This window comes from Ostrea edulis, chromosome 5 (genome assembly GCF_947568905.1).
Source record: "Ostrea edulis chromosome 5, xbOstEdul1.1, whole genome shotgun sequence".
Taxonomy (NCBI): domain Eukaryota; kingdom Metazoa; phylum Mollusca; class Bivalvia; order Ostreida; family Ostreidae; genus Ostrea; species Ostrea edulis.
The window spans coordinates 73,082,449-73,097,918 of record NC_079168.1 but is presented as its reverse complement, the minus strand read 5'-3'; the positions used below and the strand labels follow the sequence as shown (position 1 = coordinate 73,097,918).

Here is a 15,470-nt window from a genome sequence, read left to right as displayed (position 1 = left end):
TGCCGGGTGATTAGCTCTCCTCATATACCGCCCGCACCTCGGGCGGGACAAGGAAGGCAGCTGTATGTTTACCGGGCGGGGAGCGTATGGAATGATGGTGTTGGTGGCCGCCCGATATCCGTAAGGTTATCGGTAGGTAACCGGGAGGGGTACGTCCGGCACCCATACGGACTAGGTACCCCCGTGCGGTCACCGCTCGGACACCTGAGGGGTATCGGATGAAGCCCGGACGATGTCCGTTCTGAGAACATCCGGGTATCGTTCGGTGACCTTTGCCTTTTCATGCGTGTTAAGTGCAATTAAGGCAATTGCAAACTGGTGTATATATACCTATCGTCATCTTCATCATCTGCAACATCATCATCGACGCTGTTGCCATCAACATCGACATGGCCAATCCTCCGAGGCATCTGAGACTGCCGTTCCTACGTCTACAACTCGCTGAAGCACGTGAGCGTTATCTTACGATGGGGTTGACATCGCCAGGATTTAACTCCGCGCTAAAAGCTGCCGGTGGGGTATACGGGCCCTGAATGGCGTGTTCTCACCGCATGGTCCCCGGTCGGACACTTTTCAGATTTTGGCATTCTCAGGCCGCTCAGAACCCGCTACCTAGTCGGATACCTAATCGCAGTGTAATGTGACACAGGTATAAGCGATAGTGTGAACTTCGTAACCTGATGATTCATATGCATGCACATCAAGTACATATCACGTTCGGAAAACTATATATATATAATTATACATATATATATAATATATATATATATATAAAGCACTAAAAATGACCAAAATTTCCTTTTCTATAAAAATATTCTATCGTCCCGTGGAAGGGACATGTTGTCCTGAAAATTTGACAATTCACTGTTGTTCGTGTCGTTGGTCATTTTTAGTTTTTATATCCTTTTTTTATTTGACCTCATATCTACTATTAGATCCGACACTTTGGATGTTGAGTGTTGTTGTATTTAATAGTGTATATATATATATATATATATATATATATGATCCGACACGCCTAGGAATCTAGTGGAACTTGGAACTTAGTATATATAATTGATATAAAAAAATTCTGAAATTTTGAATAAGTTTTTCGTTTCCTATCAGACAATGGCCTCCTCCTCGTCCTATGCTGCAACAGAGCAAACCACAAACACAAACAGAGTTGCGCGGCTTTTGATGGGACCCTGCACAGACCAACTCCAAGACCTGCTCCGTTCCTACATACAACCATCCACATTTCCAGCGATAATCAAAAAGGAAAAGTCCCGCTTGCCCCGTCTGTCCGATTCTCAAAGAAATCTGATCTTGCCCAAAACAGGTGTTTACACGGGTAATTATACAGACATGGACATCACAATGCTGTATGTCTTGCTTAGAAACATCTCTGGGATAACGGAGCACGACAATGGGTGGGGAGAAGATCCAGATCCAACAGACAGGTCCGTTTCCGCAAACATCGAGCGGATGAGAATGGCTAGAAATCAATGTGGACATTCCACTAGTGCCGCTCTTACTAATGCTGAATTCAACCAGTTATGGTCCACGATAAGAGCATCAGTAGTGGACTTGGACCTGGCGCTGAAGAATGGACAAAAATACGAAAAGGAGGTAGATTTCATCAGACACGACACAATGGACCCTGTGAGGGATAAACACTATAGAGACCTTATGTTGAAACAAACAGCAGAATATCAGACAACAGTGAACGAGATTAACCAACTTAAAAGTACGTCATATAACACAGTTATGATTAATTAACCGTCAGTTTCATATACTGTTAGAGTTCAGGTATTTTTACGCTTTTCAGGACACGTCGAAGAGAACGATGAACACGTACAACAGAAGATGCTGAAGCTCGATGGTAAAAACTTAACTGGTGTTTTATTCTTTGTAATAGTAACTGGTGTTTTATTCTTTGTAATAGTACATGTAAACTTTCATCACTATTACCAGTGTATTCTTTTTAAGAAAACACATATTTTCTATTGCAGGATCCGTGCAAGTCATCAAAACCCAGAATACACTCCTTCATGATTATCTAGAAGGTACTTAGAAAATATATAACAACTTCTTTCCAATAAGAAGTTGTTGTTTGGAAATACATTTTTGGTTTGTATTACGTCCCGTCGAGAATTTTTCACTCATCACCAGCTGTAGGTGAAGTACCACAAATCTAGACCTATGGTTTACGGGTTAGTGCTCAGGGCTGTTCCAGTGAGGGTTCTTTATCGTGTCAACGCCTGCAGCGACACGGAACCTCCGTTTTACAGATATATCCGTAAGACCCATGATTCTGACTTCTTAATGCCGAGCGCTTGGCGAAGGAAAAATCACTGTCCCCAAGTTTACGTCTTGGTTTTGACGCGGCCATGGCACGAACGGGGCTCGAGCTCACGACCTTGGAAATATATTAAATAATGTATTCTTGATATATATATCTTAAACACGTCTTCTTCTTTTTTTTTTTTTTTTTTTTACAGAGACCCAAGATAAAATTTCGTCACTCGATAAAAGGACTATTCCACTTCACATAAAAAGTACGACATTACAGAATATATAAAACACCTTTAAATATCACTAAATGAAACTCCAAAGCAATAGTTACATTCTGGTTGTATTTCATTTCAGAGCAGCATGTGAAATTACTAGAATCATGGAGGAAAGATGATAAACCATTCCATGAAATTCACAGTTTTCCAGACATCATGAAAAAAGTAAAATCCCAACAAATAATGACCATCATTGGAGGGCCTGGATCCGGGAAAACAGCGACTATTCGCCACATCGCACTTCTCCTACAAACAGAATTCGACATTCTTCCAATTTCTAGTCCCTTCGACATCATCCACTATGGAAACATGGAGCGCAAACAGTTGTTCACACTAGATGACGTCTTTGGAGTGTTTGGAATTGAGAGAAGTAAATACATAACGATAGAGGATTACAAAGACAACATTTTGAACGTGCTGGGTTCCAAGTCGAAGATTCTTTTCACTTGTAGAAAAACTCTATACAAAGAAGCCAGTCAGTTAGAGTCCTTTGTCCTCAGTGAGAAATGCATAGTCGACTTAGAAGACACGAACAACCAGCTGAACAATCAAGACAAAACACAGATTCTGAATAACCACTGTCTGCAAAATGGCGTAACTTTGGGATCAATGGAGAGTCCAAATGTTTCCTCAAAAATAGCTTTGATGATGTATCCACTTTTGTGCAAGCTCTTCTGCTCAGATATGACATATAGGTCTTTGGGTACACAATTTTTTGAAAATCCGAGTGTGCACATTCTCCGTGAACTTAACAACCTACAGAAGCATAAAAAAGTTCATTACGCCGCACTTGTGCTTTGCATGTTCAGCCAGAATGAAATAACTAAAGATATGCTGAAAAAGAAAGATCATGTATTTGTGGAGAAAAGAGAAGATGTTTTCGAAAGCTGCAGAGTCAATGCAAGGAATTCCGAGATTCAAGACGCTTTATTCAACATGGAGGGCACCTTTACTGCACAGACGAAAAATGGGTATTCATTGATTCACGATTCCGTTTACGAGGTTTTGGCTTATCACTATGGAAACAAAAACCAGGAACAAATGCTGCAGTATATGAGTAGTAATTTTGTTGCAAAGAAAACTATCATAGGTAAAAATGGCAACACCACGAACGGTTTGTATGTAGAACTAAAAAAAGAACATTATTCAATGCTTGCTGAAAGACTCTTGAAGGATTTAATAAGTCTTGAACTCCATGATGTATTTATGAACGACGCACTAAAAGAAGATGACGTGTGCGAAGCATTTCTAGACGTTTTGAAAAGAAAACCATATCAAGAAGTAAAAACCATTTTCTTCTCAAAGCAAGACGACACATCAAAAATAGTCTCCAAAAGCAGGAATGTTGGAAATGAAGTAGAGAGTAAAAGGCTTACTGACTGCGAGCTAGATCGACAGAAGCTACTGGTGGGAGAAATGCTGGTGGCGGAGAGCAGCTCCCAATCGGACATTGTTCGTGTCATCAGCTGGGTGATATACTATGGACACAGTAAAATCCTCCGGTTCCTTTTCAATAAAGTTTTAGAGAATCATGAATCGATCACACACGTGGTTGGATGGAGAAATCCATCCGATGATGAAGAGAAAGATGAGACTGTTCTTGACCTAACAGAACAAACAAGACTTCTTACTCTTAGCTGTTTCAGTGGGGAATTAGAGGTGGTAAAACTATTACTCCAATACTGTGATGCAAAATGCATAAACAACAAATCACAATATACATGCCATATGTTTTACGACCACAGGTACATTACGCCTTTGACCGCAGCATGTGCACATGGTCATAAGTCAGTGGTTGAAGAGTTAATACGATATGGGGCTAACATTGATCAACAGGATGAGTGGGGTGTCACAGCCCTTTATGTGGCGGCCGAATCTGGACATTTACCAGTAGTGGAAACTTTGATCGAAGCTGGTGCCAACTCCAATGAGTGTGACTTAGACGGCATCAGCCCATTGTTTGCTTCAGCCCAATCTGGTCACTCGTCAGTCGTTGAAGCTCTAATAAAACACGGCAGTGATTACAACAAACCAGACATTTATAAAATGTCTCCTCTTTATGTCGCATCACAGGCTGGGCATACATCCGTTGTGGACTTACTGATCAAATATGGAGCTGACTGCAACAAAAGTGATCTAGACAAAAGAACTCCTCTCCACATAGCATCAAAATCCGGGCATTTGTCCATTGTAAAAGCACTGATAAAAAATGGTGCCGACATCAATGAATGTGACATTGAGGGCAAATCTCCACTTTTTGTGGCCATGCAACAAGATAGAAAGTCTGTGGGTGAAATATTGGCAGAACATGGTGCCGTGAAAAGTCCCTAATCACTGTGAACAGATGAAAACAAAATGCTAAACAACCAAATTACCATTCACTGTAATGCAATATCAAAACAGAAACTCTCTTGTATCACAGACATTTATATTTATAAGTATATTACATAAATAATTATTGCACATCAAGTTTGATCATAAATAAACATGTGTAACGATATGAATGCTTGCTGCCATGACAACAATAAACATGTATATGTACCTAGTAATTTGTGTAGTATCTTAAAATATGCATTCAATAAAATGTTCATGATTATTGCCTGAATAGATAATGGGACATTCAAGTTTATTATGCAATATTAGTATGTGGTTTTTAACAGTCACTTGTCTTTCTTCTTTGTCTACTGATGTGTAATCGAAGTCGGATGACAGAAACTTATGGGTTTTTTTATCCCCCCTCCCCCTAACTATTCGAATTTAGATTTATATCCAACATCGATCTTTTGATCTCGTCCCTTAATAGGATGAATACAGTACATGTTTAGAGGGTGTTCCAATAATCTAGAGAATTATTAATCTCGGAGATACATGTAACTATGAATTCCATCACGTGACCTGCCTGCACTGGGTATTGGTTTATTTTTATACAGGCTGCTGACGGAGGAAGATGAGGTACGGATATACTACTCTCTGGAAAACACCCGACTGTATCATGAAGTGGAACCCACCTTTATTCAGATCTCTGCAGAGGTAATTTTATGAAAACTGTCATCAAATATTGAAAATGCATCTATTTCTGCTCAGGAACCGAGTAAAGATTGGTCAGACTTCATTGCCTTGGAATTCCTACCCATTTTATAAATTTCTTCCATCCGTTTCTTGAAAAGCATCTCATTTTACAGGTTGGTCCTGCCGTGGAATTTTTGATTCATTCGTACCCAAAGTATGTAACCGTGGAAAGCTTGCCGTTACCCTCCATTGACCAGAGAGTAAGTAATCCTGTCCTCTGAAGTTTTAGGGTTATTCTGGGTAAAGTAAAGGTTGACAGATTTCCGGGCAATTTTGTGTGTATTTTTAAAAAAGGCTTGTCAAATTCCAGGTATGGTAAAAGGCGTGTCAGGTCTCAGAGTGATCTGGTTATAGAAATAAAAAATGTGATTTCTGTCTTGAAAGATAAGTGAGGAATGGACATGGTTAAAATGTGATAGATGGCAAGGTTTGCTGAGCTGTCTTCATGTTTGAATAACTAGCCCAAATATCACTTATTTTTCAAAACAATTACAAAGTAATTTGTTTATCCTGCAACACAATATCAAATCAAATGATGTAATAATCCAAAATTGTTTATTTTTTTATTGGAAATGTAACATAGAAGCATTCCCTTAGCAGTTGCATCTTTTACATTCCATTGTAAACTTAAAAAGAACACAGAAGGCTATATATGGACACTGACTGAATACCATTCTGGATTATAGGGTTATCTTTATTGGATTTGTAAAGAGGTTATTTACAGGATGAAGGCAATATTTTCCATATATTTACGTTTCCAATATTTTTGCCTTTCGTTTCTTTACAAATTTGCAAAAATAGCAATTTTTAAAGGTGTTTATAAATCTTGATAAATATATTACATCTATTTTAACAGCTAGGAATTCTGATAAATGAAAGTAGAGAATAAATTTCATTATTTAAAATGCATAAGGGTATGAACTGCAATGCTTCATGCTGACATACTTCATGAATTGTGCTAGTCTCGTGTATTTTAAAACATGAAACATGATTCTTATATACGGTAACATAGCTGAGTTTTGTTAATGCCAGGTGGAACTCTATATTGATTATAAAATTTGATGTGTCAACCATGTGATTTTGTTTTTTGAGATAATGTAACTAGGTATTTTTATGTGTTTGAATGTTTTTGACTGTCCTCTTCAGATTGATGTAGCCAGCATGTTGTATGAGAAGGGACTACTAATCACTGGGGAGCCCATGCTTGTCCTGGATCAAGACTCCAATTGACCTTGATGAACTCTCTCTCAATCCACAACAAAGCTGCACTTAATGTGTCATTATAGAATTCAATAGCTGCTTTTATTGGTCATAACATTGTGCATTTATATTGACATGTCAGTCATGAAACGCTTCAATATGTGTTATTGTTTATGGATCAGACACACAATACAATGTACCTGTAATGACTTTTTAACTGGAATTTTTTAGTCAGAAAAAATTGTGATATTGTATAATATTCGCTACAAAATGTATATCATACATAAACTGTTGTAGCTATATCTGTATCTGAAAAGTTGATCTGCCCTTTAGAAAAAGAGAAAAAAATTACTTTGTAGGTTGCCTGGTAACTTGTTACAATTTCTGACAGTATTAACTAAGCCATTTACTGTGCATATTCTGACAACGAAACACCAGGAAAATCAAAAATGTTCTTAAACATCTGCTAATGCATGTATAAAAACATTCACCTAATCTTGTATTTATTTTATTTTTGACAGAGCAGAGAGCTCATAATTATTCTGTTTATTTATGTTTTTATACAAGGTCTTTTGACCTGTGCCACATTTTACAAAGATTATGGTGTAAAGAGAAAAATAGTTCACTTGTTGTTATACATGTATATGATCTTTGGTAATTAGATTTAGATTTCAGAAGAGCAAAGAAAACATCAAGTAATATATGCCCATTTACTTTATCGTGCGAGGTTTGGTTCCGTGGTGGAAATGACTCCACCAATAGTTTAGATGTTTAGCATGCTTAATGCTATTATATGAGATAATGAATGCAGTATTGATTAGTAATAATAGATTGTTGCTTTGATGATTATCAAGCATGAAATTTTGAAAGGAAGAAATAAATTGTAAGTACATTGTCCCTTGTGATTTGTGTGTGTGTGTGATTTTTTTTATTTAATTGATTAGTTGTTCAACTTTACAGAAAGATTTCTTTAATTAAACTGATGGTAAAAATAAATAGTTGTTTTCAGTGTCTATTTCCTTGGCTTTGATATCGACTTAGAAATAGGTAGTCAATAGTCATGGCATTCATGTATTTGTCATGGACCTACCTACCTAGTCCTTGTTGCGCCCGTAGGCAAGGTATTCATCATGTAATAAGACTTAATCATCACGATACAATTTAATCATCACAAGATACAATGTACAAGATAATCGTCATGGATATAATTTAATTTTGTGATGCAATATTTAATCAAGAAAACGAGGAAGAATTGGTGAAAGATATGAAGCAGTTGACAAACTTTTAAATAATTTATTTATTTAATTAAAAAATCAATGATTTATTTTCTTCCACTTTACAGTTTTTGAAGCATAGTGAATTCGAGAACATTGAATTTTGATTAGATTGAATTTTATGTAATCTGATACTGAAAATTTGGTTACATGTAAGCATTGGCATAAATATTCCAACACGGATCTCAAAACCTTGTCAGGGCAACAGTGATTTCTGAATATATTCGCAGATCCCTCCCATAATTTAATCAGCTCGTATTGATATTGGTGAAGATACAATATTAATTAGGGAATCTTGTCTTTAAAGCAAAAATCAACTTGTCAGTGGGAACAAGAGTTTGTAAATAAATCGTACAATTTGTATATGATAACTAATTTACCTATACTAACTAGGCCTATATGTTATTCATAAGGAGCGCAGCGAATTTTTTTTTTTTGTGACCCAAATTACCTATAATCATAGTTAATATATGTATATATTTGTACAGTATTAGTATATCTCGATCATGTACCAGTGATCTGGGTTTGAGTGAGTAAATGAATAGTGCCATCTACAGGTATAACCCCGCGTTGAACAGTTATACTTTGTCACCTGAGGTTAGGCAGTCAGTGACGTTTTCAATTTGATGAAATTCGAACGTGATCGTCCCCTGATGTAAAACTAGGTAGGCCGTTCTTGTTAGATAAGATGTAAAGTGCATATATTCCTATATATACACAACTATATGTAGCCTTCATTTGACAATTGTGTGGTGTAGTTTTCCTGGCACGTACAGTATGAAGAATCTCTTGCTGCTTTTCCTCGTCGGAATGGCTGCTGGTTCGTATATAGTATTCTTACCAGTACTTGTGGCGCTTTTCTGATATTCACGATTATTTGGTACTAAATGCACCGGGTCACTTCCGGTCAAATTAGGAATACTGTGCTGTCTGTAACTGAGGCGGATTTTCTTTTGTACGCAACATGTGTGTATGAGTGGGTAACTTGAATGAATTTAAAAGAGCTAGCAAAATTTAGTGGTATTAAAACCAGGCGCGTAGCTACGTTTACGTCAAAACGACCGCGCGTGCACATAAAAAAAAAAAAAAAAAAAAAAACCCCACCTATTAAATGCTACAAACATAGGTGAAAAATAAGTGTCTGCAGTATCTGCGGTACATTAGTCTCCCCCGGACCCCCTACAAGGGCCCTGCCCTGGACCCGCTGGTGGCCTTGAGCGGCCCCCAGACCCCTCGCCGTACAATAGGCGTACACATTAATTAACTCAGGCTACGCCACTGAAAACTGAAATATAAAACAAAATAATACACGAGAGTCAAATAGGATTTTCAAAAAAATCCAGGACATCAGACCATTTATTTGTAGTTAAATGTTTAATTGACAAATACATTAACACTGGCAATAAACGACTCTATGCATGTTTTGTAGACTTTCACAAGGCATTTGATACCGTCATTCATGAAGGCATTAAACTAAAACTCCTACAATTAAATATCAATGGTTTATTCTACAACATATTATGTAGTATGTATAGGCACAACAATATTTTCATAAAAGTAGGGAACAAGTTAACCTTTCCATATACACCAGAGACAGGAGTCCGACAAGGTGATGTCTTAAGCCCAAATATTTTTGAACGATTTTTCTAAATTACTGGATGAAGAAACCATTGGCTCTGTCAATCTTTCTGGAAAGAAAATCACCTCTCTTCTATATGCGGACGATCTTGTACTGCTTTCAGAAAACCAGAATGGACTACAAAACAAACTAAATTTACTTGAAAAATATTGCAACGATTGGTGCTTAGAAATTAATACCAATAAGACAAAAGTAGTCATTTTTAATAAAACCGGACACCTAATTAAAGAAAATTTTGTGTTCGGTAACATATGTATTGAATGTACTAACAAATATAAATATCTAGGAGTAATATTATCCTCCTGTGGTTCATTCAAGGAAGCAAAATCTTATCTATACAATAAAGCTCTTAAGGCCTCATTCAAACTTTATAAAGACATCAAATCTATCGATCCACCAATTAAAACATTTTTGCATCTTTTTGACCATATGGTAAAACCCATCGCCTTGTATGGCTGCGAGATATAGGGAACACTTTCAGCACGCATGCTGGAAAAAGACAGAGATTTATATAATATCTTTAAAAATTGGGAGGTAGAAAACCTGAATATTAAGTTTTGTAAACATCTACTGGGTGCCGGTAAAAGAAGTACTAATATTTCAATAATCTCTGAATTGGGTAGATATCCTATGTTCTGCTCTATAATCCAAAGTATTTTACTATATTGGCATAGACTTGAGAATTGCCCAGAATCATCCCTGTTATACAGTGCTTATACAGAGAATATCAATCTGAATTCATATAATATAAATTGTTGGTACAAAAACATTAGTTAGTTTAAGGAAAAAATGGGCATTTTGGTACCCAATTGTAAAAATCTCAAATTCTCATTTTTCAAAAAACAAATGAAGAATCAGGTACGGAAACAATTTTTACTTTACTGGTCAAAACGACGTGAAGAGGGTCAGAAATCAGGAAAACTCACAACATATTTTTCGTATAAAGAAAACTTTACTATGGAAAGTTATATATTTTTAGAATCCCTAGAATTAAGAAAAACTCTATGTAGATTTCGAATTAGTGCACATGACCTTCGAATTGAAAGAGGAAGATATGAATTTACAAAAACCAATTCTGGCCAGAAGATTTCTTTAGAAAGAAACAAAAGAATTTGCGAATTATGTAACCTTAATTGTGTAGAAGATGAATTTCATTTCCTTACTGATTGTCCATTCTATGTTGAAGAGAGAAATATGTTTTTTAATGGTATATACAAGCTCAACAAAATTTTTATCTATCTAACAAATAAGGACAAATTGACTTGGTTGATGATTAATGAAGACAAACCAGTAATTGTCAAATTGAGTGAATATTTAGTGCAAACTTTCAGAAAAAGAAGTGATGCTTTAAAACTGCAAAAATCATTATAGTTTATTATTCATATGTTGGTATAATACTGATACTGTCCATTTACTTGTGTATACACATGATTAGCAATTCATATATGTATGTACTTGTTTCCCCAACATGCTGCATCCACATGTAGTTTGCAGTCTATGTAACCTGTAGTTAATGTTGTAAACTTTCTTTCTTTTTTGAATTTCCTTCTTTATAAACTGTCTTACTGTTATGCCCTCTGGGCCCAAAATTGGAATAAACTTATCTTATCTATCTTATCTTATCTATATAGATTCAGGTTTGATGATATTTTGACCACTCGGATATTGGCAGATATTTTACATTCATGACAACTATATTCGAATCCAATACATCGTAGTAATGTAAAGAAAAACAAACGATTATTAAACCAAAAAAAATTTGTGAGTAAATTCCTTGCGTTTAATTGATGTTAGTCTTTTCCCCTTCATATATACACATACATGTATTATGTATAGAGCGAGATTAATAAAAGCCTTTTGGCTTGTTTCTCAATCTATTTCATGTATAAGACATTGTTTGTAAACATTATCGAATTATTTACGAATAAATATTGTTTAAACTATACATGTATTCTAATATACATATGTATACACATATTTTGATAATTATTATTCAAAACCGATCTTAGATACGATGCAGAATAATTCTCACAGACATGTCTCCATAATTAACACATTTCGTCTCTCATTTCCTCAGTGGAGACTGGTCCTACTGGAGGACTGATCCTCCATCGCAGTTTACTCTCGTCTCTCTGAATTTCATCTGTTCATATTTATTCTTAATTAGCTGCAGTCGCCGCCAACGAATGTATCTCGTTTAACGACTGTACAGAGCCCTGTCCTAACACCAACCAGTTCGCAATATGTCAGTACGTATCTGGACACAACCAGTGTGTTTGCATCACCATCACCGGAAAAAGTAAGTACCAAACTGTCACCACGAATTTAGTATAACAGTAACGTGCCAGGATGTACATCGTGTAGACCTTCACATGTAATTATTCCGCCTTGGTATCTTGTATAGATCATTACGTGTAATTCTTCTACATTGGTAAGGTGTGCAGATCGTCACTTGTAACACAACACCCCCCCTTATATTGGTAACATGTGCAGGTCATCACATGTAATTCTCCAACATTGGTAACTGGTACAGGTCATCACATATAATTCTCCACCATTGGTAACTGGTACAGGTCATCACATATAATTCTCCACCATTGGTAACTTGTACAAATCGTCACATGTAATTCTCCACCATTGGTAACTTGTACAGATCGTCACATGTAATTCTCCGACATTGGTAACTTGTACAGATCGTCACATGTAATTATCCACCATTGGTAACTTGTACAGATCGTCACATGTAATTCTCCACCATTGGTAACTTGTACAGATCGTCACATGTAATTCTCCACCATTGGTAACTTGTACAGGTCATCACATGTAATTCTCCACCATTGGTAACTGGTACAGGTCATCACATATAATTCTCCACCATTGGTAACTTGTACAGATCGTCACATGTAATTCTCCGACATTGGTAACTTGTACAGACCCTCCAACATTGGTAACTTGTACAGGTCATCACATGTATTTCTCCAACATTGGTAACCGGTACAGGTCATCACATGTAATTCTCCACCATTGGTAACTTGTACAGATTGTCACATGTAATTCTCCACCATTGGTAACTGGTACAGGTCATCACATGTAATTCTCCACCATTGGTAACTTGTACAGATCGTCACATGTAATTCTCCACCATTGGTAACTTGTACAGGTCATCACATGTAATTCTCCACCATTGGTAACTTGTACAGATCGTCACATGTAATTCTCCGACATTGGTAACTTGTACAGACCCTCCAACATTGGTAACTTGTACAGGTCATCACATGTATTTCTCCAACATTGGTAACCGGTACAGGTCATCACATGTAATTCTCCACCATTGGTAACTTGTACAGATTGTCACATGTAATTCTCCACCATTGGTAACTGGTACAGGTCATCACATGTAATTCTCCACCACTGGTAACTTGTACAGATCGTCACATGTAATTCTCCACCATTGGTAACTTGTACAGGTCATCACATGTATTTCTCCAACATTGGTAACGTGTACATATCGTCAAATGTAACTCCCTTGTACTGGTAACCTGTGCAGATCGTCACATGTAATTCTTCGACATTGGTAACCTGTACAGATCATCACATGTAATTCTCCGACATTGGTAATTTGTATATATCATCACATGTAATTCTCCAACATTGGTAAGGTGTACAGTTCGTCACATGTAACTTGTATAACTCATCAGATCTAACTTTCTACCAATGTTAATTTGTGTCATCTCCACATTTAACATTCCCACCACTCATTTCTACAACATACTGTATAAGTATAGTTGAAGAAGAAAAAATTCGTCAATGTTATTCTATGTACACATATGCTATAAATCCCGTGGGTATCCGGGTTAGAATAGGTCCTCAGTACCCCCTTGCTTTTCGTAAGAGGCGACTAAATGAGGTGGTCCTTCGGATGAGACCGCAAAAACCGAAGTCCCGTGTCACAGCAGGTGTGGCACGAAAAAGATCCCTCCCTGCTCAATGACCATGCATAAGTGCCGAGCATAGGCCTAAATTTTGCAGCCCTTCACAGGCAGTGGTGACGTACGTCTCCATATGAGTGAAATATTCTCGAGCGGGACGTTAAACAATATTCAGTCAATCAATCAATCAATCAATCAACCATAATGCTGTAAAGGGAGAATACTGCATACATCATTAATGGAAACATATCCGAATGGTTGGGGGGGGGGGGTCGTTGTCGTTTTTCTGCTTTTCTCACGGTTTTTTTCTAATTTAGCACAGCTTGATGACTTTTAACCGTCGTTTACTTTTTATTCATTGCAGAAAGAAGGTGATCCGATTTTGCCGCCACTATAGAATGTAATGAATTTGTATTCAAATAAATGTGTAATTACAAATCATTTTGTTCACAATTTTGCTCCTTTTCTCTTCTTTTTAACCTCTTTAAGAAAAATATTCAACTCTGATTGTAAAATAAACAAGAGGCCCGTGTGCCACATCGCTCACCTGAGTCATCTTGGCCCATATTTAAAGATTTTCCCTATATATTCGCATGTAAATCTTTGATCCGTATTGTGGCCCAAACCTACCCCCAGGAGCCATGAGTTTTGCAAACTTGAATCTGTACTATGTCAGGAAGCTTTGATGTAAATGTAAACTTCTATGGCCCAGTGGTTCTTGAGAAGAAGATTTTTAAAGATTTTCTCTATATACTTGTATGTAAAACTTTGGTCCCTTATTGTGGCCCCATCCTACTCCCGGGGGCCATGATTTTAACAAACTTGAATCTGCACTATGTCAGAAAGCTTTCATGTAAATATGTACTTTCCTAACCCAGTGGTTCTTGAGAAGAAATTTTTTTAATGACTCCACCCTATTTTTGCATTTTTGTGATTATCTCCCCTTTGAAGGGGGCATGGCTCTTCATTTAAACAAACTTGAAAGCCCTTCATCCACGGGCCAAGTTTGGTTATAATTGGCGCAGTAATTTCTCAGATGAAGATTTTTAAAGATTTTCTCTACATATTTGTATGTAAAACTTTGATCCCCTACTGTTACGGTGGCCCCATCTTACCCCCGGGGACCATGATTTTTACAAAAATGAATCTGCACCATGTCAGGAAGCTTTCGTGCAAATGTAAACTTCTTTGATCCAATGGTTCTTAAAAAGATTTTTTTTTATCTATTTATTAGTGTGTAAAACTTTGACCCTCCATTGTGGCCCCATCCTAGCTCCAGGGGTCATCAGTAAATTTCAGCTCTTCAGACCCCATGGTTCTTGAGAAGATTTTTAATGACCCCACCCTATTTTTGTGATGACCCTTCATTTGAACCAACTTGAAAGCCCTTCACCTAAGGATGCTTTTGGCCAAGTTTGGTTATAATTGGCCCAGTGGTTCTGGAGAAGAAGTCGAAAATGTAAAAAGTTTACAGACCAGACAGACGATGGACAACAGACAATCAGAAAAGCTCACTGGAGCTTTCAGCTCAGGTGAGCTAAAAACCAAACAAAAAGACAATATATGTTCATAGTCTTTATCCCGCTACTTTCCAATAATTATTATCAGAAATTAATACATTGTTTACCATATCAATTAAATTAATTGAGATTTACATTTGACTTTAAAAAAGGGGAAATTAAAAAAAATCTACACCTCTACAGAAAGTTTAAGCATAATTTCAAGTAAGAGATAAAATTATATTGTGTTTGGCCGTTCTCAGCGCTGTACCCTACAAGTCCTCTGATTGGACACCCGTACCCTACAA

The 15,470-nt window shown here is 36.9% G+C and overlaps 1 protein-coding gene and 1 long non-coding RNA gene across 2 annotated transcripts; both read left to right on the top strand.

Moving 5' to 3' along the window:
* The first annotated feature begins 1,113 nt into the window (after nucleotides 1-1,113).
* Nucleotides 1,114-7,817, top strand: LOC130054757 (uncharacterized). The gene is made up of 7 exons (XM_056165468.1): nucleotides 1,114-1,729; nucleotides 1,811-1,864; nucleotides 1,995-2,048; nucleotides 2,484-2,540; nucleotides 2,632-5,582; nucleotides 5,735-5,821; nucleotides 6,768-7,817. The coding sequence occupies exons 1-5, from the start codon at nucleotides 1,180-1,182 to the stop codon at nucleotides 4,881-4,883; spliced, it is 2,967 nt and encodes a 988-aa protein (XP_056021443.1). The 5' UTR covers nucleotides 1,114-1,179; the 3' UTR covers nucleotides 4,884-5,582; nucleotides 5,735-5,821; nucleotides 6,768-7,817.
* A 912-nt stretch (nucleotides 7,818-8,729) lies between these two features.
* Nucleotides 8,730-14,101, top strand: LOC125652802 (uncharacterized). The gene is made up of 3 exons (XR_007361683.2): nucleotides 8,730-8,915; nucleotides 11,902-12,033; nucleotides 14,028-14,101. It is a non-coding gene; the product is annotated as an uncharacterized LOC125652802 (long non-coding RNA).
* Nucleotides 14,102-15,470: the final 1,369 nt, after the last annotated feature.

Excerpts from the sequence above, each read along its gene's own strand:
- LOC130054757 (XM_056165468.1), top strand. The coding sequence starts at position 1,180 with ATGGGACCCTGCACAGACCAACTCCAAGACCTGCTCCGTTCCTACATA. Across the intron at positions 1,730-1,810 it reads CGAGATTAACCAACTTAAAA|GACACGTCGAAGAGAACGAT; the intron begins GTACGTCATATA and ends TACGCTTTTCAG. Across the intron at positions 2,541-2,631 it reads TATTCCACTTCACATAAAAA|AGCAGCATGTGAAATTACTA; the intron begins GTACGACATTAC and ends ATTTCATTTCAG.